Source organism: Mastomys coucha, unplaced genomic scaffold (genome assembly GCF_008632895.1).
Source record: "Mastomys coucha isolate ucsf_1 unplaced genomic scaffold, UCSF_Mcou_1 pScaffold6, whole genome shotgun sequence".
Lineage (NCBI taxonomy): Eukaryota > Metazoa > Chordata > Mammalia > Rodentia > Muridae > Mastomys > Mastomys coucha.
In genome coordinates this window covers 82,142,100-82,169,468 of record NW_022196912.1, presented here as the reverse complement: position 1 = coordinate 82,169,468, position 27,369 = coordinate 82,142,100, and the positions used below count along the sequence as shown (strand labels likewise).

The window sequence follows — 27,369 nt, the reverse complement described above, 5'->3', positions numbered from 1 at the left end:
GAAGAATTTTATTCCTTTTTTTTTTTTTTGACTACTTCAGAAGCAATGAGGAGAGTGACACAGAATTTTTCAAACACCTATAGAAGTCAGACGCAGGCAAATTATTTAAGGCTACCTGGTCACAACGTGAGGTATGCAGCCTGTAGGCCCCCTCAGCCCTGGGAGGCAGAATAATGACTTACTCTGTGAGATCTAGAAACTTAAGTGTATTGCTACTCATTCAAACAGCCTCATCATGAGAAACCACTAATGCAGCCTTCTGCACACAGAATGTGTTTCAGAGGAGACAATACAAAAAATCAAGTACAAAAATGATACTTAAACTTAGGCCAGAATTTAGGAAAAATTGACACATTTAAAACTTAAGGAGAAATAGTTGGGAAGTTTGGCTAGAGAAAACAAAGGAAGAATGAATGGTGAGGGGAGGAAGGAGGGAGGGAAGGAGGGACAAAAGGAGAGAGAGAGGGAGTAAGGGAAAGAGGGGAAAGAAAGAAGGTAAAAGGAAGGAAGGGAAATTAACAAGATAATATTTTCTGGGTTTAGACCTGAACTAAAATAAAGAATTAAAAAAAAAAACACAATAAATAATACTTACCCTGTCTGCAGTAAGTAAATATTAAGTGGCCACCACACTTCACTTTACAGATGCAGATACTCACAGCCAACCATTAGGCTGAGTCCGGGGGGCCCTAATGGAAGAGCTAGGGGAAGGACTGAAGGAGCTGAAGGGGATTGCAATACCATAGGAAGAACAACAATATCAACCAACCAGAGCTCCCAGGGACTACACCACCAACCAACGAGTACCCATGGCTCCAGCTATATAAGTGGCAGAGGATGGCCTTATCCAACATCAATGGGAGGGGAGACCCTTGGTCCTGTGGAGGCTTGATGCGGCAGCTTAGGAGGATGTTAGAGTGGTGAGGTGGGAGTGGGTAAGTGTGTGGAGGAGCACCCTCCTAGAGGAAAAAGGGAAGGGAAAGGGCAGTTGGGATGGGGGATTTGTGGAGGGGTAACTAGGAGGAAGGATACTATTTGAAATGAAAACAAATAAATAAAATGATTAATTAAAAAAAGAAAAGTTTGCAGAGGACACCAGAGGATATATACGTTCTAGAAAATGTGTAACTTGGAAAATGTAGTAATTTGCATACTACAAATTATAATTTTTCTTCTTTATATTAATTTAGAACAAGAAAAATCTGTTTTATTCAAGCAGTAGGATATAGTTCATACAGCATTGCGTGACTTGCACAGATGCTGAAGCCTCAAAAGTTCACCTGAGCCATGACACTCATCAGGAAAATCTCACATTTTACAGGGAGAAGACAGAACCTAAGAAATCACTTCAGTCTGCTAATGAAGATCAAACCCCCATAGACACAAGCAATCTTTTAATGGAAAAATAATTAGTATTTTTCTAGTACACTTTTTGCAAGAAAGAGGTAAGGAACTGCAGTGTAATGAGCACACTTCTGACAATAATTTTTTGCAAGATGTAAAAAAAGAAAATTACAGTAAATTATTAAACAAGGTGTATGACATCTTGCATGTCAGAAGGGATTGTAAAAAGGAAACAAAGTGAAGTGAAATTATTACCATAATCAATGAATTACCAAAGGCTTCAAGAAAAATTACAAATCAGTATCAGTAACATACTGGAAATATTTGCTTGAGTCTGGAATAGATTAAGTGAAAACACCAAGGAACGAAGAGCAGACTCCTAGAGTGGATGGAAACTCAGGCTGGACTCAGTGCTACCTCTTGGCATTAATGAATGAATGGCCAAGTTAATTGCTAGAGCAGACATCACTTGTATGGACTCAGATTCGAGGCATATCAGTATACCAAATGAGGCTGATTCTATACAGTTAAGTTGCATAAAACTTTTATACCTAAGATAAGATGACATTTTCTAGTTCTTAAAATATTTTACACAGTAAAATGCTTTCAAAACGCTGCATAAAAAATTTTCAACAAAATTATAAAAACCAGGAAGAGGTAAAATGTACATTAATCCAGTATAGTATACTTAATGCATCAGATAGATAGTGTTGGGAAAAATTAAACATATTTTCCATGATAATATTAGTTAATAAAAATTTCAAAGCAGCCATTGTGGTATTTACATAAAAAAGTTAAAAGGTATTTCCAAAATAGAGTAAAACAGCAAATTCCACTGTCAAGGCATCATCTGTCTGTTTCCAAGCAAGTAGTAAATTCTTTCTTCAGTAAAAAAGTGAAGATCAAAATAAATTGATTACTCCGTCAGAACAGGCATGACTGAAGTGGCACGCATATTTTGAGAAAACAGAAAGAAGAATAATCAGAATGAAAGCAAAACAAAAGAGATTAATTAGAAAATAAAATATCGTTAACAAACTCATTTGAAAACTGATATTAGAGTACATGGACATCACTTCCTTGGACTCTCATATTCTCCTGCAGCAAATAGCATGTCTTACAGCTGTGGAAAGCCCTGTGCTCCAGAGACCATTTGATTTGCTCAGAGTATGAAAGGGAGAGCTATACTGCCTTATATTATATGAAAACCACCCTGAAGTAAAGATGTGGGAGACAGGCTCCAGCCAGAATCCTCTGCTAGTATACCAGTTACTTTTTCAATTCTGGGTATGTGTATGTTTTTACCTGGGCTTGCTGGGGATATTGTAACACATGCCCTCAGCCTAAGGGGCTTAATGCAGTGCCTGGATTGTTTTCTTATAGTTGCTTTCTCTCCAGAGTTGCTGGAAGTTCTTTATGATCCTTGACTTGAAGACTCATCTCTTCTGTTTCTGTCTCTGTTATTGATTGTTTTTCTTCTCTATGTCTATTCATTCTTTTTTGTCTTTCAGTTCCCTTGTCTTTTCCTTGCTGATCATTGAACTAGGGCCTCGTGCATGCTAAGCAACATATGCTTTGACTAACCTACATATCTACCCTTTTATCTCCTCTTCACATAAAGACATCTGTCATTCTTGAATAAAGCCACACTACCTCAGTATGATCTCATCATAACTAACTATTTATCTGCTACAGATTTATTTCCAAATAAGATCAAATGCTGAGATTCCCTGAAGGACCTGATGGGGAATACCATCCAGCCCAGTTCACCCTTCTTGTCCCCTGCCACATTTTTCCTCCCTTTGTTTTCTTGCGTTCTTGTTGCTCAGTATAGGGTGACATGTTTGTAGTTTTAATATCTTGGCTCCCTATTCCTTCCCTGGATGTCTTACTCATCCCTGAAAGTACCAATTTTCACTGATTTCCTTGGACTGCCTTCTCTGCCTAGCCTTAAACTCCTTTTAATCTGCTCCTGAATTTCTAAGATAATGCCTTTAGTTCTTAGTTTGCCTTAAATGGTTGGTTCCTGGTATTATTACCTTACTACTATATTTATAGAGGATTGGTATGCTAGCAATAGTTAATATTTTTAAAAAATATTTTGCTATTCAATCTATATTTGCCACATACTCAAGAGAGGAAAATACACACACACACACACCACACACACACCACACCATACCACACACACACACACACACACACACACACACACCACACACCACACACACCACACACACACATACACCACACACACACCACGCACACACACACATACACACACACACAAGCACACACATACACAGTGTGACCAGACTCAAGCTTTTCATTAACAAGCTCCACATCAAATTATTTAAACTATAGCAGTGCTTCTATAAACCAAAAAGTGGAGGAAGCAGAAAATTGAATTAGCATGCATTTTAATATCTAGCTAAGGAAGTTAAAAATCCTTTTGACCTGGTAGGAGTATTACAATGAGAGGGGCCGAGTAGGGGAGAAGAAGCATGTGGGAGGGAGAGGATACAGGGAGAGAGGTGTGTTCTTTATACTTCACAAATTTGATGTGCAGAAAGTTTCTTTGAATCTTGATTTATCTCTGATACAAATGCTTCACTGACGGGAAGGCTTGGGAAGCCCGAGACTGAAAGAGGAGGACATTGGATTCTTCTGATTCAATGGCTGTAGTGAGCATGGGAGCCTCAGATGCATTAGGGTAAGTGCAAGAGTTAAAGCATGGAGAGTGTCTGTGATGCAGGCTGCATGGAGACAGTCTGTGATGCAGGCTGCATTAGGACAGTCTGTGATGCAGGCTGCATGGGGAGTGTCTGTGATGCAGGCTGCATGGGGAGAGTCTGTGATGCAGGCTGCATTGGGACAGTCTGTGATACAGGCTGCATGGGGACAGTCTGTGATGCAGGCTGCATGGGGACAGTCTGTGATGCAGGCTGCATAGAGACAGTCTGTGATGCAGGCTGCATGGGGAGAGCCTGTGATGCAGGCTGCATGGGGACAGTCTGTGATGCAGGCTGCATGGGGAGAGCTTGTGATGCAGGCTGCATAGAGACAGTCTGTGATGCAGGCTGCATGGAGACAGTCTGTGATGCAGGCTGCATGGAGACAGTCTGTGATGCAGGCTGCATGGAGACAGTCTGTGAGGCAGGCTGCATGGGGACAGTCTGTGAGGCAGGCTGCATGGAGACAGTCTGTGATGCAGGCTGCATGGGGAGAGCTTGTGATGCAGGCTGCATGGGGACAGTCTGTGATGCAGGCTGCATGGGGACAGTCTGTGATGCAGGCTGCATGGAGACAGTCTGTGATGCAGGCTGCATGGAGACAGTCTGTGATGCAGGCTGCATGGAGACAGTCTGTGAGGCAGGCTGCATGGGAACAGTCTGTGATGCAGGCTGCATGGAGACAGACTGTGATGCAGGCTGCATGGAGACAATTTTCCCCAATGCCAGCCAACAAAACAGCACTTAAGAACAAAAAGAGAACTGTGCATGAGCAGTTCAGACAAACTCCTTCATGCTTCCTATTTGCACTTTACAACCATTGGCTGAGATATTTGTTAGCAGGATAAGTAATCTGATGGAGAATGTAAAATATCAAATTTCTCTACATATGCTGTGATAGCAAATAAAAACAATCACCTGTTTAGACTCTAAATCTACTTCCCTTTATTTTCTATTGCCTAGACATCTTTACACTGTTTCAAATCTCATGGATTTTTTTTTATTAATCTCTATTTATTATGTCCTTTATACCCAAACTTTATGCTGATCAAATCACTTATTCACAAGAAACTGTATTTATTTATGTTTTCAACAACATTTCTGGACTAACTTGAGTAGTGGTCTTTAATCTGCCTTTAATCTGGTTTATTGTTGTCCCCAAAGTCTTAGCTTCTTGTCATACTAATGTGTTTTTTATCAAGCTAGTAAGTCAAGCAGAGTGATATGCAGGAACTTCTCTCTATTAATATTTAAGCTGTGGAGTCCTCTAAGGATCCAACAGGAAATGGAACACTTGAAAAAATAATCTTGAAGCAGAATTGTGCTCTCAATTTTTCAAGTCTTCAGGAGCTATTAAGCTATTCCTAAGTACTGAACTTCCAAAACCTTTCATATAAAGTACAAGAAAATCTGCAGGATTCGATGTGAATGGACAGAAGTGGGGCAGATGAACTCTGACTAAAGCCAGTAATGTAATGCTTCCATATTCACGAAACTGGAGAATGTAAGATGTCAGCTAATGCAAGACAGAAATCATATGTCATTAACCTCACATATGAAAGCTCTGATATGATGAATATTATCAGAACAATATTAAAATTAATTCCTTGACTGCCCCTTGCTAGACTCTGAGTACAGCATCTCATTTTCCTCCTGTTTTATGTGATAAGGATGTTAAGGTCATGCTGTAGGGCTCAAGCCCAGGGTATGCTGATGTCAATGCTTAGTGTTTCCCTAATGTAATCCATCTTCTTGTCCTGCACTGAATATTGTCCTTCCAGTCCATAAAATGGTATCAGAATAGTAAGAGTTCAAAGGAGACAGAATTAATCTAGAGTAGGTTACTAAAACTACCAAAGCTATAATATTTAAGGGTAGGCTTTTAATCAGGGGTTCAAGATTAAAATTGGTACAGAAATCTAGAGTGGGTCACAAAATCCCAGAAGTCTAGAACTAAGGACTAGAATGCTTTGCTTTCAAAATGTATATAAACTGTGACAATAATACTCTTTGCCAAATGAGTGAAAGCTCTCTAAATTATGCTACTGCCTTTAAGCTGAAAATAGACTATGAAGAGATTTAACATTCTCGATTTCGTTCAGCTGGCCAGACACCTCTACATGGCAGCCATGGTGACTATGAGGCCCTAGCCCCACCATCTGCATCCTCCCAGACCAGCATCTGCATATGTCGTCTTTGCCAGGCACCTACCTTTCTTACTGGATTCTGGATTTACTTTGTCCAGGGCTTTCCTTTGGGTGTGTTGTTCCTTTCTCAGGCTGATTGTCTCCTGTTAGGAGCTTATCAAGTTTTAGAAATACTAGAAGTGAACTTGGCTGACTAAGCTAGAGATATGCAGCTAACCAGGCTGGATGGTAGCCACACCATGCTCTGCTGTGGGTCAGGAATCTGTGAGCAAGAACTATAAAAGGTTCTTGCTCCTATCCACACATAGGTAGGTGTGGATTTTGTCTTTGGGTAGACTTTACAAAAGAGTTCATGTAGAGAAAAAAATGATTTTTTTTCTCATCTCTGTTTCCTTTTATAATCTAGCTCAGGGAGTAGTGTGGATGAGTGTTTGTGTGATGTAACTAGCTTCCAGAGGAATAGGAGGTAGAATGAATATAGCATAGTATTTGTATTGTGATAAGGGAGTAGACTGGAAAACGAAGACAGATTGATTGCCATTGAAGTTCTGCGGTTTTTCTTCTGAGCTCTATATCCAGATTAGTATTTCAGTTTTCCCTCTCATTGAGACAGGGCTTTCCTGTGTAGTACATGTTGAACTTGAACTTGCCATCCTCCTTCCTCAACCCTCTGAGTGCTGAGACTCAGGCAGGTGCCACCAGATCTTTCTTATCTTATTTCTGTCCTACTACTTTGAATGGATCCTATGAATCCTTCAGTGGCATGTCTGGCCTATTTTATTTAGGTCATAACATATTCTAGAATAGAGATGTAATTAGTAAATATTAAATGAATATTTAATCAGCTGAAGCTGTAGTTAATAAAAGCCCAACAAGTAACGAAACTGATTCAAGCTGTCAGGGGATAATCTCAAAGTTTATGTGCGCTGTCATCACAAATGATAGTGTCCACAATTTTACATGCTAAAGACAGAATACTGCTGAATGGATCATGTTAGCAATGTCCTGGAGGTTAAATCCCCTATAATACATATTAGTACATAAGTATAAAGAAAAACCCCAGTTATCTAAGATGTGAATCACATTACTTCAGTAGGAAGTTTCTCTAATTGGGCTGATTCCATAAGTTCTGGGGCCACGGCTGTCTTGGTACTGTCTTGGTACCTTCTGTCTGCTAAGACATCTCCTGCCTATCTTTCAGGCTCAGCTCAGGCTCACCACCTGGAGGCCTGAAGTAGCCAGTGCTAAGGTATGACTATAAAATCACTCCTGTTTGGTCAGTGCAGCCGGAAGAATATTAACTTTCAAGAAGAAATGAATACTTTGCCTAAATAAGCTAGCTAATTCATTCGGTCAGTTCCCTATATAGTGTTTCATAGGAGAAGAAAAGCCTATATTTAGTTTAGTGGAGGTTTTCTTTTTACTGTTGTACAATACAATACATGGTTGCATGTAAAATTGTCCCTATCCTGTTTTAAAAATTTTTGTGGATAACACTTGCAGTGACAATAAGAATACTGGCCAGCACATTCTACCCCTAAAAACTGAGTGAAGGAAAGAATTATGTGTGTTGGTCCTTTATTCATTATTTAGGATGGTGTCCGTCACAATGTAGGTGTACACAACTATTTCCTAAATTCTTATCTCAACTATTCAAACAATTTTGGAAGTCTCAGGTTATCCACATATTTTCCAAACTTCAACATTTCACCTAGGAATTTCTGAGGGTTCTGTGGTGATATATTTAAACCTATGCATAGATACACAATACACCTTCAATGGAAAATAAATCCCCATGTCCCTGGTATGGAGTATTAAAGACCACATCAGAACTATAAATATGTTTGGGTCCCTTTACCACCGTGATGCACTGATTGATCAGGATTATAACATTTCCAGTCAAGATTTGCAAAGGCTCACTGAGCCCATGATTTCACAACTAAGGGTTAAATTGTGGGAATACAGCTATGGAGGAGGTGAAGTGCAGGATACTAACAATTCACAGAGCCCCACACAAGATCCATTCTGAGCTTGAACTTGAGAGAAATGCAATCCCTGGAAGCCTCTGTGCTGTGATGTATGGCGATGAAATACTTCTAAAACGGCCCAAATCATAAGAAAATGACCCCTTCTCCAGGCCAAGTGACCAGTTAAGAGCAGTCATTTTCTTTCAGAAATACCACACATTGAATTTGCTTGTCACGTGATACTTCACGCCATCTAATGAAAGTGTCATCTCTTATATGCAGGGTCCTCTATGCTGTGGGCCATCCTTTGGGACCCTCTGGAAGTCTTGGTTCTTCATACCTTGTAAACCCAGAGAGCAAGTACTAGCCCACACCCTATAAAAATCATGGTCACAATTCACTGAAGTGGGGAAAAGGTGGTGGAAATACTGAGGGCTATTCATGTCCAGTGCTTGGGAGTCCTTCCCCCTCCGGGTCCCCAGCAGAAGCACCGCATGGATAGAGAGAAGCCACAGCGGCAGTGTATTATTGCCAGTTTATTACGGAGACAAATAAATGAATACCGTGTCCCATATTTCCCCGAAAATAACTTTTTCACATGTATAAATGCGTCTAACCATTTCACTCACTTCCCTACCATATTTTGGCTAAGTGGATCTAGACAGTCAAACCTAATTTGAAGAAGAAACACACTAGAGTAACTGAGATTGTGTGGGATAGTCCTCATTATGTTTTAGTTTATTAGTTTTACACCTTTTCTAGTGTAAATTAAAGATGCTTTCTCCGTCTGATCCTTTTGCAATAGGGAAAATTTTAAGCTCCTCAGAGCTGACCATATCTCAAAGACGACCCTGTTTTTCATGTAAGAGAGGCTTTTCCAAGCACTTAACTTTAGGAGGCATTTTATATAAAACCGACTCTGAACTCCTGGTGTTTTTCCCTCCCCCCACAGCCTTCCTCTGTTATGATGACCATATTTCCACTAAAACATGACAGGGATGGAGAAGAATGAGACAGCTTCCAATGACTTGGCCTGTTCTGCCCTCTAGCCAAGCAGAACGGTTCCTGGAAGACCTTGGACGGCAGAAAGGGGATAAAGGTGTCCTGTAATTACCGCGTGTCTGAGGACGTAGCCAGCCCTTCTCTTCCGCGTGCAAACGCCAGCGGCGGCATCGGAAATGAATTACCGGCCCTCGCCCCCGCAGAGCTAGGGAAGAGCCAGGGACAGCCTTGGAGGGGTGGAAGAGAGGCTGGGTGCCGCTACCTCGCTGAGCCCATCACTGCTGTCCAGGCTGATGAGCACCAGTGTTGACCCTGTTGAGCAGAGCCGGGGAAGCAGAGGAGGCTCAGTGGAAAGCGGCCGAGCCCTGCACTCGGCTTTGACGTCGCCGGGCTGCGGCTAGCAGCCTCGCGCTCTCAGCACGTAGCGCACAACGTGACCACACACAGCCTTCCTCCCCGGCAGCCCGGCCGCCTGCGCTCCTCATCCGCCGCTTCTCCATCCTCCTCCTCTTCCTCCTCCTCCTCCCTCCTGTCGCCTCCGCGGTGCGCAACCCCCAGCGTCAATCCAGGGATCCCGGGCAAGCGTAGGGCCCCGGACGCTCCTCTGCCCAGCTTGGGCATCTCTGCCGCAACTGCGGCCCTCAAGGCAGCCGCGCAGCCAGGGTGCCCTCAGCAGGCGGCCGCTTCTCTGCTCCGCTCCGGATGCCAGCACTCCGTTAGCCCGGGTGGGGAAAGCCCTTCTGCTGCTCTCGGGTCTAAACTCCCGCCAGTCTCCACCGCCCCCACCCCTTCCACCTGGCGGGGGCGGCGCGGAAGCGAAGAGGACGCGCGGTACGGGTGGGCACGCGTGGACGGTGTGCGGATCTGCTCTGAGCTCGGCATCCTCCCTCTCCTGCAAGTGGTGGTGCTCGGACTCTGCTTTCGGCTCCCGAGATTGGTGCTGCCGCCAGGAGCACCCTCTTTGCCGGCGGGGCGCTCCAGGCTGTTTGGAAGAGCCGTGGCGGTGGCGGCAGCGGCTGAGGCTGGTGCCTGGCGAGCTCCAGACGGGCGCTCCGCTCCCGCTTGGACCCTTTCGCCCTCCTCTCTCCTCCTCCGCTCCCTCCTCCCCATCCCCCGTTTCCCACTCCTCCTCTTCCTCCTCCTCCTCTTCCTCTCCCCGCTCGGCGATGCGAGTCTGTGTCGTGTAACAGGATTGGCGTTGCAATGGCAACTGATGGAATGGGGGAAGGCAAGACATCAGGGCTGGGGGCTCCGGACTGCGGGCGGGCGAGCCGCTGCCGCCGCTTGACGCTCCTCTGGGGACCTTCGCGAGTTACTTTGTAAAGGCGAACCCGGGCGAGGGAGCCCCGCTTCGTGCCCGGGTCAGAGGCCACTTCCTGCTCCCTGGCTGTCCAGCGCGGTTCGCGTCGCGCGGCGCCCCCGGGGCTCCTGCCCGCTCCTGCCGTTTGCCCGCGCCCGGAGTCGGGAGCCGCTTCCCTGAAGAACACTTGTCCTCGCAGCTCTGCTTCCCATCACCGCCCCCTGCTCCTCCCCGGCGTCTGCGATTTTCCCAGGCGCCCGGTGTGAGTGCGGCTTGCTTGTGAGTGCATGTATCTGGGTATTGTGCAGTGGGAGTGTGTTCGCGCGTGTGTGTGTGCTTGTACGTGTGTGTGCTTGTGCGTGTGTGTGTGTGTGCGTGTGTGAGTGTGAGTGTGTGTGTGTGTGTGTGTGTGTGTGTGTGTGTGTGCATGAGTGTGGGGTGTGTGGGGCTCCAGCGCTCCGCTCACGGCCGCCGCCAGGGAAGGACAGACGGACAGCGCTTCCTCCCATTGCTAGCAGTTCCCGGGCACCTCGACTCGGCCCGGGCACAAGTGGAGCGCGCCTTGCTGGCCGCTGGCCTCCAGAAGGTCCCACTGCGTCCCCCTTGGGCTGGATATGTTCATGTTCACGTGAAGATGGATTTAGTGTACGGTCTCGTGTGGCTGCTGACAGTCCTCCTGGAGGGAATCTCTGGCCAAGGAGTGTACGGTGAGTGGAATCGCGACGCTATCGTGACCTTGTGATTCCTAGGCAAGATAGGCTGCTGAGCTAAGATACACGACTCGCGCCGTTCCGGGGCCCCTCCTGGCGTGGCATTTGATTTACACTTCATCACGTTATTGGGAGCTGAAAGGAGGCTGCGAGCGCGCTGCGGATTGGGCTGCGAGCGGCTCCCCCGGCTCTTCCACTGGGGCTCTGAGTTGGGTCGGGCCAACAGCATCGCTCTCAGAGGAATCAGCGGCTTTGCACTTGATTTATCCCCGCGGGGAAACATGGGCTCTTGCAGTCTTGGATTCAATAATGGCTTGGCGTGGTGTCACTGCCACGGTTTCCCCTAAAGGAAAGCTTGGAATGTGACCCCCTGACTCCCTTTCACCTTTTTTACTCCTTAATTCCTGAGAGGCCCCTCTTCCTTCAGGCGATCTCTTCCTTTCCACCTTTTAATCATTTTTTAAATATAAAAAGTCTTTTTCCTCCTTTCTATGAATGTCTACAGGACTTGATTTTCTGGCTCAGGAAGTGGGGTGACAGTTGAGTTGTATTCTGCACCAGCCGTTGCCATGATCACTGACTTGGGGAGGGGAAATAGCAGGCAAGATTCTCAGTGCCAGACATAATTAAGGGACATGTTTGTGTGAATGGATGAGCAAATGCATGAATGAACTGAAGAAGTCCGTGCGTCTCTGCTCCAGGGCAGGACACCACTCTTTACAAACAGAACACAGTCTCAGCTCTTCACAGAAAGCCCATGATCCAGGATGCTTGAGACCTAGGAAGGGGGAGCTTATTAATTGGAAGGCTTTGAAGTGCTCCCAAACAAATCCAGGTTCCTTTGCCTGTCAGCAGTTGGCACTCTTGTGTTTAGTCACTGAAGTCAGTCCCCCCCCTTCTCTCTCTCTCTCCTACTCCCTCTCTCCCTCTCTCTTACACTTGTTCTCCTTGGCTGATTATAGTGACTTGTAATATCCTTATCTTCTGGGACAAGTTGATAATGCTTTAAAAGAAAAGGAACTTTTTGTGTCCTCAAGATATATTGCAAGGATAATGTTAAAAGGGATGGTTTAGAGGATAGAGGGGGCCCGAGACTCTCCCATAGCACACACCCTCATGTACTTGTAAAACGTGTAGAAAGTGTAGAAAACTCATGCTGCTGCATTGCTTTCAACTCAATGTGGGCTAGGTCAGTAACTGCCCGGGGCAAAAAGCGTGAGTATCTGCGAAGTATGAGCATCCCCCTTCAGTCTTCAGCACTGCCTGCAGAGTGGTTAACTGGTACCAATGAACTCAGATTCCTCAAACTGTCTGGGAGCCATGTGGGTATGCAGCAGGGTGAATGAGTTTAGCAGATCCCTCTGAGCCTTTGCTTTCTGCTGTGTGTTTCATTCTGGGCAAACAACTGTGTGTGTGTGTGTGTGTGTGTGTGTGTGTGTGTGTGTGTGTGTGTGTAAGGGAAGCAAAAACCAGGAGGTCCCCTACTGAGAACTGCTGCTGCCAACCAGTTTCCTGTCTTTGCAGTTCTTTTATTATTATTATTATTAGATGTTTCCTTTATTTGCATGTCATACAATATCTCCTTTCCCAGGTTCCCCTCCAAAAATAAATAAAATAAAATAAAATAAACAAAAACAAAGGGTGAACAACAATATGCAGTTCTTCTCTAGGCTTATTTCACCCACCTCTAAACATCTTAGCATTTTAGTTTCCTTTTTCTTTACCCTCTAGTTTTCAAATCAAAGCAACTTGCTTGGCTGCAGCAGAGCCCTCATAAAACATGGTGGTGAGTGTTGGTCTTGGTGAGCTTAAATACTAGGAAGGAAATCCTCTGGAAAGCTTGGCTGCTGACCCCAGGAGGCGGGGTCTGGAGAGAACTAGGATTCACTTAGATCTCTGCTAGGCCCCCCCCTAGGCCCTGAGCAACAGAGAGAGATGGAAGCTGGGATTCCACCTAGGGTCAAGGACTCCTGGAGAGAAGAGCTGGTCCCCTGATTTCCTATCATCTCCTGCCCAAGTTTGTCTTTGTTTTTAATTGGCCCAGATCTTTCAAGCTGTAAGGATTTTTTTTTTTTTTAAAGTATGTGAGGTGTAGAGACTGGAAAGGGGAGAGGAATGTTGGAATTGCAAAGATTAGAGAGGAAAGGTTCCATTTTTCTGATACTCTCTGTCCTCTGGGTTATTTAACCAGTCCCCTGTTGGCCAGAAGAAAGAGGCAGTGTAGATATGTAGGAATTAATAATTAAAATAATTCCTGTGTCACTTACCAGTACAAGAGAATGCTTTTCCATTCCTGAGCTGGTCACTGTGAAGAAGACAGTGGCCATTGTTGTGTTTTACTATAGATGCATGTTAGTCACTTAGCTAGGAATACACTAGGTTTTGTGTAAAAAAATATTAATCAGCATCCCTAGTCCATGTAGCCATGAGGTGGATGAAATGAAACTCTTAAATATTAATTTTCAGATTTTATAGATCGTAGGTAGTGGTCTTCCTAAACATTACCTTGTAAATTGTTAGACGTGCAGAGTCAAGAGTAGGCCTCTCTCAAAATTCCGGCCTCAGGACTTCAGAAGGTAGGCTCCAGAAGTCCTTATCCGTCACTTCCCAGTGATTTCCACGGTGTCCAGAGAACAGGAGCACAGACTTCCACACCACTGCTTTGCATTTGTAGATCAAGGCCTTTCTTCCCCTAAAGTAATCTCATCTTTATGTTTAAGTATTCATGATAAGTGGAACAGTTTATTTATGTTTAGCTAGTTGGAAAACAGTAAATTTTAAAGAGATAAAAGATTCTGTGTAATGCTGTGAAGTGTTTTGAACATTTTATATTAAGATCTTTGAAAAAACATTGGTTTTAGAATCACAACAACCTTAAATACAAACTTTAAAAATGTAGGAATTTAACTAGTCTGAATGTCTGTCACCTCTAAACCTTCTATCCCTTTATTTACCCACATTCCCCAGATGGAAAACCATCCCCCAATACTGTTGAGGATTTTATCTATTGGCATTACTTTTATAACCAGCAGTAAGAGAAAATAAGCATTTTCTGCTAAAGTGAGGAATGGCTTTCCTCTCCCACTTCCTGGCTGAGAAACCCTGAGCACAAAATTCAGATTTTAAGTTTTAGTGCATTGATATATTTGTTTTAATGCATGGATTATATCATATTGATGATTATAAATTTCTCATTATGCTCAATTATTTTGAATTAAAACTTAGTTAAATGTAAAAAGTTTTTTTTTCTCCAAAAGCAGGAACTTACTGACATCAATCTTGGGTGTTGCTTTGTAAATTAGTAGTATAATGTCTAACGTTTTATGTTGTGTGGTATTTGATTAAAAGAGACTTGCCTGTAAGTACCTGTCTGCCCTCTGCTGATAATTCTGGTGCGATTATATTTTAAAATGGGAATTTTCCTTTATGTTTAGTCCATATTTTGAATCTTATGTAACGTTAAGCTAATATAAATTATTTATATGCACTTCTGAAAAGAAAGTAGAAAGTTTATAATGGAGTAACATAAACAAGTGAACTGTTTGGGATGAATATTTTAATAAGATAATACCTATTTTTACATCTTTTAATGACTAATATTTTTACATTAACATAACATCTTGAATTTCTTTACAAAGTTACTTACTCTGAAAACTTACCCCCAATACTTGTTAGGAATTCAGTTTTGTTTAAATTTTCCTTTTGCTCACATGTAATCAAACCTAAAACTTCATTAAATAAAGAGTAATTTGATGCTTCTTTTTCAGGGATTCTGACTTTGGTGCAGTCTTTGTACATTGTACTTGGGGAACTTAGTAGATGCAGCTTGAAGGGTCAGACTGTGAACCCCGAAAGTTTGAGGTGATTCTTGAAGTACCTTGCGTTGGGTGTTCTGAAGCATTTTCCTGCCAAAACATGTTTTGTGGATGTAATTTTTAATAGTCCAATATAAAGAATTATATTTGCTTGCTAAAAGAAAAATAGGAAAAAAATGGTCCACTGGCCCACACTTTATTATCACTCAAAATACCATTTCCTTAACTTCCACGGCGCTTAGTGCAGCCTTATTACTGTACTGGCACAAGAAAATCTCCCACTATAAATGAAAACTCATGCTAGGTCTAGATAGATGGAGTGGAAATAAGTCAATTACTCAGTGCCCTGAAATAGTTAAAGCCCTGTCTACGCAAAACTCCCTAGATGAAGACCAGTACGTAGAATATATTCATCAGACACATGTTCTTGACACATTAGCTATCTTATATTAACTCACTTCAAGTAATATCAGCAAATCTTACACAATTTAAACATGACACCGTAGGCAGTAGTAGCTGAACAGAAATGACTTAGTAGAATTGAGAACAAGGAGATAAGTATGACAGGAAGGTTCTGGAAGAAATTTCCAGCTGTCAGTGGGTTGAAGCTGATAAACACATTGATCAGGAAGGATAAGGCTACAGCCGAAGGAAGGTCAGCCATTTGTTATGCTCAGTCTCATGATGGTGCCTGCTCATAGCAAAGTTATCTTAAGGTATGTTGATGAGGTTCTGCCCGGTGTGTATACAGATACTGCCCTTGATTGAAACATTTTAGGATGACAAACAGTGGATGAGGAGATTTCACCTAATGTTGTTAGAGAACTTAACCAGAAACCGTACTCCACACAATTAACTTTGATCTCTCTTCCTAATCCTTATCCACTCTCCATAGGCTCTCAGACAGAATTCTTCAACACTACCAAAGAAAAAGATATGAGTTGCTCTGCTTATCTGAGACATTTTGGGGGAATGCTTGGGATTATTTGGTGATTATATTAATGCTATTCCACATGGCAAACAGACTGATTATTTTACACAGTGTTATGTGCTTATTAGGTCCTGTAATTCCTCCCTGGATAAGTCTCCCAGTTGAGTGAGAAGTATTTTAGATGGAGCAGGTTATACACCAAGACCAAAGTGTCACTCTGTAGTGGATAAGATGATAATGGTGGCAGGGTTCAGATCAAAGACAGAGGTGAAGACATGGAAGTTAGGTAATTCTGGTGAACCCATGACACACAAGAAATACTATTGAAAACATTTTTTACCATTGTAATTTCATTGTAATTGATTATGGTAATGATCCTTTATGTTTATTTTGTGTATTGTGAAATTTTTGTTTTATGCTGCATATCACCTAATAATTTTTGTGAGAAGCCAAGACAGATTTTTTTTTTTTTTTTTTTTTTTTTTTTTTTTTTTTTTGCTGAGAGGGATTGTTAGTCATTGCAAAATGTATTATTTTAATATAATTTGGACGGGCTTTATGGGGATGTAATTAAGCCTTATCCTTGTGGCTTCATTTAGAAAGTGATGGGAAGTCTTGGATTGCTCAACACATAGTGAGGTGGTTCATCCCGGACCACCACTGGCCTGGTCCTTGTTGCCTCTGAAAGAGTTGCAGTGTTGTGATCTGCACAGGAAGTGTAAACAAGTACTCATACCAGCTTAATCCTGCAACGCCTGCAACGGACCTTTGAACTGTGCTCTTCATCATCTTAAGGTGCACTATAGGGATGGAGTAAAGTTGCAGATGCTTTCCACCTTGTGTCCATTGATTGGTATTTTGGAAGAATATTCAAAGTATTGTTTTGAATTTCAAGTATAACTATATGGACATTTTCACTCATTGTCTCCATTATTTACTGAATGGTTTCAGAAAATGAAATTTGCTTCAGTGATGGTCAATGTAAATATATCACTTAGGCTGAATAAATTACTAAATTCACAGAAATTGGTACCACATTTTCCTTTTCAATTCATATTTAAAAATGTTTAATATGTAAATTCATAAAATTGTGAGAAGAGACTTTAATATTTCATTCAATTTAATCTAAGAAACAATGCTGTTGGTGGAATCTTATTTTTTCCCATTGGGTAAATATTTTTCTATACAAATTACCAAAATGACACATGCTTCATTATCAGAGCATGTACTTAGTTCTTGGAGTTTTTATTCCAGTTTAATTCTGTGTTCTTTTCTAACACAGCACAAATTCTGTGTAAACTCTCCCAATATCAGCTTATTTCTTCTTTTCCAATATGTGGTACCACTTATTATCCTAGTTTTAAACATTTCATTTTTTTCTCATTGATACCAATTATTTTTTATTAGATATTTTTTTTATTTATGTTTCAAATGTTATCCCCTTTCCTGGTTTCCCCTCTGAAAACCCCCTATCCCATCTTCCCTCCTCCTGCTCACCAACTCCCACTTTCCTGTCCTGGCATTCCCCTTTACTGGGGCATTGAGCCTTCACAGGACCAAGGGCCTCTCCACCCACTGATATCCAACAAGGCCATCCTCTGCTACATATTCAGCTGGAGCCTGGTGTCCCTCCATGTGTACTCTTTGGTTGGTGGTTTAGTCCCTGGGAGCTCTGAGGGTACTGGTTGGTTCATTCTGCTGTTCCTCTGATGGAGCTGCAAACCCCTTTAGCTCCTTCTGTCCTTTCTCTAGCTCCTCCATTGAGGACCCTGTGCTCAGCCCAATGGTTGGCTGAGAGCATCCACTTCTGTATTTGTCAGGCACTGGCAGATATTCTTTGGATAAAGAAGATTATTTATATTTTATAACACAGGCCGTCTATTCTCCAGAAGTCCATAATAACAGAAAATAATTTCAACTATTAAAATCACACTGTTTGCTGTTAGTTTATCATTTAAGTACATATTATGGTAGAATAAAATGTGTTAGAAATTTTCATATAATATATTCTGTCCCTAAGTGTTCAACCTCTACAATTTTTCCTCAGAGAATTAGATATTTCTTGTTACTAATAATTAAATCTATGATAAGGAATGGTACTTACCAAATGGGGTCACATTAGTGGCATGTTACCACACTTTCAAATAGAAAGTTTATTAATTTTCTCATTGTAAACACAATTAGAAATTTGCAAATATTTGTGTGATTTAGGGTCATAGGAAATATGCTTGTGTGAAAGAGAGATGGTTGGTTCTTAGTTAGCTAAGATAGCTAACAGACAGCTTATAGTTAGCTGATATCTGAAGTAAATGAATAGGAGGTAAAGGCTGTTAGACGAATATATTTGCCCTTAAGTAATGACAAAACAGAAAATAATAATTTATTTTCTGAAGTATCAAGAACTTTGCTAAAGTGTATCAGAACAGGTGAAAAAGAAAAAAAAAAAAGCCTATTGTTTGCCTGAAACAATGGTGGGCAGGCAAGAGGCTCCTAAAGAGAACCCGTGGTTTTTCTGAAATAGATTATCTTTCTAATGTTAATTATGTGTTTAAGGCTCAAGGAAAAGGGGCCTATCTTAAGCATCAGGGCCTTCCCTTTGTTACTTCCAACTTTATTTGTAAATTGTGTCCATGCTATACCCTGGTGGATGTCCTACTCAGGAGGATGGAGCTTCTATGTGTATTGTAAGAAGCACAGAGACTGTTTCAAGAAGGCATGCTCCATACTTAAATTTGTGGCCTGGAAATTCTGTAGAGATTTAGGCTAAGTATGGGGTAAATGCAGTCAATAAACCAACACAAATATATATACATATATATGTATATATATTTGCTGTAGTTATATGATTAAAAACCATAAACACAGAAAGCAGATCTGTGAGAAATGCATGCTGTTTTGGTGGGGAAGGAATTATAGATAATACTGGTGAGGTTAGAGGAAGCAGAAGGATGGTCTCTTAAGGGTTGCACCTTGAAAATCGGTTGGCATGATAATACTTAAAGAGGGAAGAGCACTGCTCCCTGGCTTTTGGGAGAGAGACATAGAAGGGAAAGAACACCTAAAATGGATGCACAGCAAATCTCAAGTAAAATTCAGAGTTTGTCTCAGTTAGAAGAGGCATCTGTACTCTGAGGCAATGTCATCATCCTGCAAAGATTCTGAGCATGATCTGTGAAATAAGTTTTACTGTATGAAATTCTGAAAGTTGCTCAGATTTAATATGTCTACCAGGATTCAGAATTGGTATATGTCAAGCAACTCAGCTGTTCCTCACACAGTAGGAGAGTTATCACTCATTTACTGGAGGATACTGAACTCTTGCCAAATCTTGGCACATTTGGGACACTTAAAACCTACACCCAATTCCGTTTGGAGGTTGAATAAAAACATCTTTTCAAAGGCCTTTTAACATGTTGAAGAGAAACTCTGTTTAAAGGCAGAGGAACATGGGCCCAGAAGGGTCTAGAACATCCTGTTCTGTTCACATAGAGCCACTGAGGTGAATGCTTTGATGAGGTGAGATGTATGCTCACTAGAGTGCATTACTCCTATTCAGGGCAGTCTGCTACCTTGGAAAACATTCAGGTCCTAGGGATTTTCTGCCCAGTTTATGGTATCACCTTAATTTTCATGGGAAACTCAAGAGAGGGTCAGTGTGCAGAGAAAATGGAATTACAGCCAAGGTTTTGAATTGTGGCTTCATTTTCTTATTCATAGGATGGAAAGGAGCAAATGTGGAGAGTTTCCCTCTTTTGACATCTACTTGCCAATTCTCTGGAAGTTGACCCACATCTGCCAAGAGTTTTTAGAGAAAGAATAAGAGACAGGAAGTAACAAAGACCAAGTAACAGTTGCCCTTTTTCCCCTCGAAAATAATTTAATGTGTCAGTCCATCTGAAAATGACTCATTTTTTATGATTAAGTAAAAATTTATTCTTACATCAATATATATGTGTTGAAATAAATCCACAAACCCTGTTTTTGCCTCAAGGCAAAATAAAAATTTTCCTTTTGAGATTAATTGAAATGGTGCAGTATGAACATGATCAACTTGAATGAGATAAATATTATGGATGTGATATAAAAATATTTATAATTCTTAGTTTAAAGATTAAAATTGGTAATGAGTGAAAATAATTTCAAGAAACATCAAATTCATTAGGAGACATCTGATTTTGACTTAAAAATGACCAATATTGATCTTACCCCCAATGTTCACCTTTTATAAAAGTCTATCAACTGTATTTAACTGAAATGGTAAGGTATTATTTAATTTCAAGCTATTATAATAGCTACAGTCTAGAAGGGGCTTTTATTCACCATGCATTTTAAATACACATATCTGTGTGTGTGTGTGTGTGTGTGTGTGTGTGTGCATGTGTGTGTCTGTGTAAGGATGCAACATTAGTTAAAAGTAAAGACACCATAATTTGAAAGATAGCAAAGAGTAGTGCATGAGAGGAGTTCTTAGAGAGAACATGGAAGGGGAAATGATGTAATTATATTAAAATCTCAAAAGAAAAATTAAAAATTATCTTCTGCAATTATTGTTCCTATTTCAGCAAATAAAGAACTGTTCATGTTTAGAACTCTTATCTATATTCATAAAATTTATGAGACACTTAAAACTCTGGTTACTCATCTGATTACTAGAATGTAACATATTTATTGATCCAGACAATTTTACTTAGGACTTACTGAAAACATAGATGGATATCATAACTTGTCAGAATGTCTTCCTTGTATGAAATGAATAATGTTGAATTTGCTTTAGCAACTGAACACAGTAAGAGTGATACCTGAAGAGACACATTTTCAGGTAGTTTTGGAGTTCACTGACCTGATCTCTCAGATCTCAGAATTTGTGAGCTTATTATTAAAAAGCAGTGTGGTTAACGTTTCTCTGTTATTTTTGTGTTTGTGCCTCTCGGTTCATGCTTACTTACACAGTTACTGCATTCTTTCCTTATCCTCTGAGACTTCCCTTTTATTTAAAAAATGTTTATTTTGTATGTATGTATGTATGTATGTATGTATGTATGTATGTATGTATTGTGTATGCATGTATACAAGCCACACATGGAGGTCAGAGGACAACTCAGAAAAATAATTTGTCTCCTTCAACCATGTGGGTTCCAGGGGTCAAACTCAGGTTATTGAAGTTGGTGACTGGAACGTTTGCCCACTCAGCTCCTGTGCTCCCAGTTTTCTATTGGTTTATGTTTTATCTTGATCTATGCTACCCTTGCCTTTCTTTATGACAGAAATGATACATTCATTTTAAAGTTGTTTTTCTCTGTGTTAGCTCACAGCTAATTAGAGCTCAATCATTAGTTGATACAGCTTTCTTCTTTGTGAAGATTTTCCTGGATATGTATGGTTGGAATGATGGAGGCTCCATTCCCCATTGTGACCACTCTATACTAAACTATAAAGCGAATAGATGGATGGCAATGAAAACTGGAGTTTAGAAAACTGGGTCCCTTCCTAAAGCAAGAGTAGTTCATATTGGCCAGCAGCCTGAGGTAATTCAGCTTGTTACTCAGGCTAGGCATTCTCTGATGGTTTCCTGTTCCTCCTTATCACATTCCTCCAGCTACCGTAGCTGGCACCCAAAGGCACAGTCTCCCTGTTCACTGTTATGTTGCTCTTGAACTCTATTATCAGTACATTATTTTGGATAATGTTTCAAAAAGCATTTTCCTGCCATCATCGAACTTTACTTGCTAATGCCTTAATGCTCTCAGGTTATTTATTGGAAAAAAGGGCTTTGAAACCCTTATGTTTCACGTTGCCAGGTTCAGAGAACTAAAGAAGACACACAGAAATCCACATATAGACTGCAAAAAGTATTTCTGTATTTACCGTGCAGGCATGTTTTCCATAATAGATTAACAAACATAATTCATAAACTATAACTATACGTAAGCAAACTCATAGACATTCATCTTATATTATTCCTTCTGTTTTGAACTGTCATGGAAGAAATAGTTCATGGTTGGAAAGTACAATGCTTTTACAGCTTATTTTTATCTTTTGGAAATCAATGTGCCACTCGCATTTTCAGAAGATACTCTTTGCTCCTTTCTTAGTCAGGGCTTTATCATTCTTTTCTTTCTTTTGTGAGTTTGTAGTTCACCAAACATTTCTCCAGTCAAAGGTACACATAACAAAATATGTCTACAAACCAAACTTTCACAACTTCAGTTATTTTCCATGTGTTATGGAAGGTAACTTAACATACAATATGCAGTTCTTTAAGAATAAAAGCATTACTATATAAAGAATACCATTACTCATAGTTAGAATTAGCAAATTCTAATACTCTGAATTATAATTTTTAAATAAATAACATATAGTATACCCTGATTTTTGAATAAGATATATTTGGAATTTGAAATTCAAACTGTTTCAATGATTACTGTCTAGTTTCTGGTGACTAAAGTTAGAATGAAATATGATGTCTACGTAAAAATATGTATTTGTGTAAACTCTATGATCCATGAACGTTATCCTCAGGTACATTAAGGCTTTTGCTTCTTGTGATTAAAACATGCAAATCTCAAATAATATATGAAATATAACTTGAGTGCTAATTTTAAATTTTAACCAAAGACATGCACACACATACACACACACATACACACCCACCCACATCCACACACACTCACACATCCACACACACACTTGCCACTTCTTAGCATAAAATTTTTATTCTTGGAAATGAAAGATGTGATTATTTTTAAAAGATTTATTTGAGTATCGGCATACATATACTGAAGAGTCTTTCTGGTACAGTTTATTTTTGAGCAGATAGGGTATTTTAAGCCTATTCATACTTAGTAAGTACAGTAACCTATAAAATGCAGGCATGCCTCTACTATGCATTTTGCAGAAGTTATCTTCCTCCATGTAAAGCCATAGCATGTGGTTAAAACATGTCCGGTATGGGACTTCATTTTCCCCAGGCTGATGAACAATTACTGGCCTTGGAAAGATTGATAGTTAAATGTCGTATTTGGCCTGATTTTTGCCTTTGAGTTCCCTCTGGATATGACTGGAACAGTTTTTCCTCACAGTGTTAATTGAGGAGACTTTATCAGTGGTTTTCTTTTCTTGAAAATCTTGTTGTGCTGAGGGAGAACGCTGATTGCAAGCCCGCTCTCCCCTTAGCTAAGTGAGTTTCTCAACCCTCAAAGCTTACAAATTAGTACAGCTTTAGTGATTTGTTTAGGTGTTTAACTAGAGCATTACCACTATAAGTGTCATTTTCCCCTGCTTATGAATGCACTTATTGTGTCACGTAGTATAAGCCTGTGCCATTTTGACTATTGTGTGATTGATACAGAAACTGCTTCGATGGGAAACGATTCCTAGTGAGAACAGGAAAGGTATTATGTTCAGCTCTCCTGCCATGCATTTCTAAGCAGCTGATATTTTCTTTAACTCATCAGCACCCGTTAAGTTTTCAAAGTTGATTGAATCATTTTAGTCTTCCTGTAAGAGAAGTGCCCTGACATTAATTGTACAGCTATGGTTTACACTTGAAGATGAATCTGTTCTGTGGTATAATCTGTTCTCTAATCTAGTAAACTTTTACTGTCCTTCAAAGCAAGATGTCTTTATTTAAAAAAGGAAAAAAGTGGACAAGTGGTTCCTTTGAGAATTCCTTCTCCAAACACTGACTGTTTAGCACTTTATACAAGTGGGATATGATATTTTATGCAGTGAGCCTTGTGATTATATTGCAAAAGGGTGTGGACTACCACTATTTTGTAAACACATACTTCAGATTAAAATACAATGTAATGAAAAAATACAATGTGATGTGAAAGAAGAGAGTAAAAAAGATGAGGTAAATGCAAGTTCAGAAGATTTTTCCCACATTTGAGAGTACTTTATAGGATGATATTTTGGCCCCTATGTCTTGGTTTTCTTTAAGCTTCTGTACTCTACCAGATCTTAGATTCATGTTCTATTTTTGGATGAAGTTGAACAATGACTTCATCACTGAGGTATAAAATTACATGCATAATAGTCATGTGTATCTAAGTTATTATTTTTCTTATATATGACTATCACATGTATTAATAATTAACAAATAAGTGAACTGAATATCTATAAAAGCTATACTAGACATTTGTAAGTGAAATAAAAAATGAACTGTCTTACATATCTGAATACTAGAATTCTTGTGTTCAAAATTCTAATGCTTAGGTTTCCTAAAAATTGTTCTTAAGTTGTTCCAAAAGCACATCAGTGACTTAAATACTGACTTCTCGTCACTCACTTCATACTGTCACCTTCCCAGCCAACAGTAGAGCATTATAGAGTTTTCACAAGTATAGGGCAAGGCAAAGTGTATTGGTTTTGTGCCATAAGTTTACTTTTCCTGGGAACATTTATATACAAGTATTTATCAGAATATTATCTAGGACTGAATCTTTTAAAGGAAAGAGAGTTTGGAATGACAAAATGAGGAAGGCTGATTCAGCATCAGGTGCAAGAGAGTTTTACATGGAGTGGTTAGGATTCTGGGACATTAACACAGGCTTTCATATATGTCCCAAATAAAGAAAGGATCCATGTACTATTTCATATCAATCATAGTTATAGGCTTCTTTCAGAAAACATATCAGTATATTAGAAATTTCAGGGAGAATACCAGCTATGTATGGTCATTAGGTAAGACTCTTCTCTTCACACAAAAGGGATCCTGTCTGGTGCACTACAATCCATGTTTTACATGTGCACTTCTCACACATGGCTGCTTACTGGAACCATTTCATCTTCAAGCTGGTTAGTATGGAAAGGCCTATTGTCCTATGGAATCTAATAGAAAAGAAGTCATCAAGACATACTCCAGACTCTTCCATTCTACCTACTCTCAGAACAATGATGAGTACACCCAATGACTCCTTCTGGATGCCTCTTACCCTCAGTTGGAGACTTTGATGGCATACATGGAAATGCTCATGGGACAATTCAGAAAGACATGAGTTTCTGGGCATCGTGTCTTTTCTAGAGTCACAGCCTCAGTGGATTCATCTTTGATTTTTACTATGTCAGAAGTGACTAAGGAAGCATGGATAGATACTTGAAGTGAGGCACCTTCAAACCAGGGCCTCCTAAAGCCCATCAGCTTTAATTAGGCTTGCTTAAAGGAAATTCCTTCATTTCCCTGTTTGTTATAAGGAGATCAAAGCAAACAGGTGTCAACTGTCAAAGACTTTGAGATTGTCTGTGTACTCTGGGAAAGTCTTCTCATTCTAGAAAACAAATCTTTTTAGTCCCATAGAGCCTAGAATTCCATAGACAGGTGCCACAAATATACATCGGCTTACTGGGAACAGCCAGGACCCATATATACATCTTAGTTCTTAGACATGCATATCCTGCTTTACATTTACTTCACATGGAGCCAACCTATCTGAACTCAGCTGTGCCTTGGTGGTTTTAGTAAACTTCCGAGAAAACCAGGAGGCAATTTGAGGTTGCTTAGTCATTACGTCATGGTAAATAGAGGCTCCTTGACCTCTTTGGTATGTGGCTCACATGTCTGGTCTCTTTGTACTTATTCTTAGTCTCGAATGTACCATTTTCATCTAGTAATAACAGATTGCTGTAGAACCTGCTTGATTTTATGGATTGGCTGACCAAACACTGCTTATAATAACTACTTTTGGCATCACAGCCTCTTAATACCTTGTTTCCAGGCACTCTGCCTAAACAAAGGCTCAGTTGAACACCATCAATTGCTTTTAAATGATTTGCAGTTCTTGAAAATAGCTGGGGATTACTTAAAACCATTAGATGTTTTTAGTTTGGGATTTTCTTGTAACCCCCTTCCTTGCTTGCCATGAATGCCATGAGATGTGTTTTTGCCCATATCATTTACCAAAGATATTTTTAATGTTATAGATGCTGTGGCCATATGATGATAGCAGTAGATCCCTTCTCTCTCTCTCTCTCTCTCTCTCTCTCTCTCTCTCTCTCTCTCTCTCTCTCTCTCTCTCTCTCTCTCTCTCTCTCTCTCTGTGTGTGTGTGTATTCATTCTCAGAGTTGACCAGCATTCTTTTTTGGTACTCAGTAAATAGGATGGACGTGTTATATTTTGAACCCACTTAACCTGTTGGAGATTGTGCTGCCTTCTTATTCATTGGCAATGTAAGATGTAACAACAACTTGTCCTTTCTTTTGGAAGGTTTTTTGGTTTTTGGTTTTTGTTTTGTTTTGTTTTTCACATGACCTTATCTTGGAATCCTATAACATTCACTAATTTTTCCTTTGTCTTATCATGGCTTCCAAAATGCTTGCTACTTTGTCCTTATATAATCCATATTATAAATTCTTTTGATATAAGATAATGTAATATACTTCCTAATACTGAGTACAGTATATATTCTCTTTTACTGAACTTATTATATAGGAGATAATGAAATTTGTTAAAGTGTTGGCTCTGGATAGGGGATGTGTATTGCTGTTTTTACCTTGGGAATGAGTAAATGTAGTTTTTCTCTATAGTTTTGGACAATAATTATTTGCTAGACAAAATTCACTGTATCATGTATTAAATTCATATTAATATGTCATTGCAAAGGTAGCAAATAAACCTACATCTCTATGAATGGAACTTCTACTTATTTGACATTTTTCAGCATCCATTTGGTTCTTCTCTTAATACAGGCACCAAAGTGGTTGGCAATATGGATACTAAAACACCTGCTTCTTCAGGTCATTATAGGGGAAGGGGCTATTGGCTTCTATTATTCCTTGAGTGAAATACTGGCTTTGATTTCCTGTATGTTTAAAGATGGAAGAATAGGTAATTAAGAGAAATATCTCCACTGTACTAATCACTTTAGTCTGTACTTTCTTAGAATAATTCGTCACCACTGTTGATAATTAAGCAACCCCAGATTGGTCTCTGTTAGGAAACCCTAATTTCCCACTGAATTTACAGACTTCAGGTCTACACATGTATGTCTTGCTGTTGTAGTCTCAGCAATGCAAAGGCCCTTTTCACTAGTTCAGACATAATGTGTTAGCTATGAGGAAAGACCATGGTAGGACAAGCAGGAAGACAACTATTTGAAAACCAAATAGGGTGACTTTCGAAGAAAACAATCCATATGTTACATTGATCATAGACCTTAAATCTCTAGAGTTGTGAGAAAATATTTTCCAAGCAGTTACATTTACTACTATTATTTTGTTCTGGCAACACACAGTAACATAGGAGTCGGAAATAAAAATTGATTATAATAGCACCAATCTTTCCCATTTTTAGAAATAACATTCCTTTTGATTTTAAACACGTACATCGACTGTCTATCTAGGCATCTACATCTCTCCAGTTGAGTCCTTACTGTGAGTAGTCAGGAGACCTTCTGTTACATAAAAGTTTACCCAAAGCTCTT

At 40.2% G+C, this 27,369-nt stretch overlaps 2 protein-coding genes across 3 annotated transcripts in view; both read left to right on the top strand.

Annotated features, from left to right (window-relative positions):
- The first annotated feature begins 4,077 nt into the window (after positions 1–4,077).
- On the top strand, positions 4,078–4,824 carry LOC116081046 (keratin-associated protein 9-2-like). The gene has a single exon (XM_031357721.1). The coding sequence runs from the start codon at positions 4,078–4,080 to the stop codon at positions 4,822–4,824; it is 747 nt and encodes a 248-aa protein (XP_031213581.1).
- A 6,018-nt stretch (positions 4,825–10,842) lies between these two features.
- Positions 10,843–27,369, top strand: part of Mdga2 (MAM domain containing glycosylphosphatidylinositol anchor 2) — a 743,089-nt gene continuing 726,562 nt past the window's right edge. Inside the window, exon 1 of one of the 2 annotated variants that reach the window (XM_031356255.1) lies at positions 10,843–11,199. In XM_031356255.1, the coding sequence (XP_031212115.1) occupies positions 10,920–11,199 (280 nt within the window). In that variant the 5' untranslated portion in view covers positions 10,843–10,919. The remainder of the gene's footprint in view (positions 11,200–27,369) is intronic. The other variant, XM_031356256.1, reaches the window with a different exon arrangement.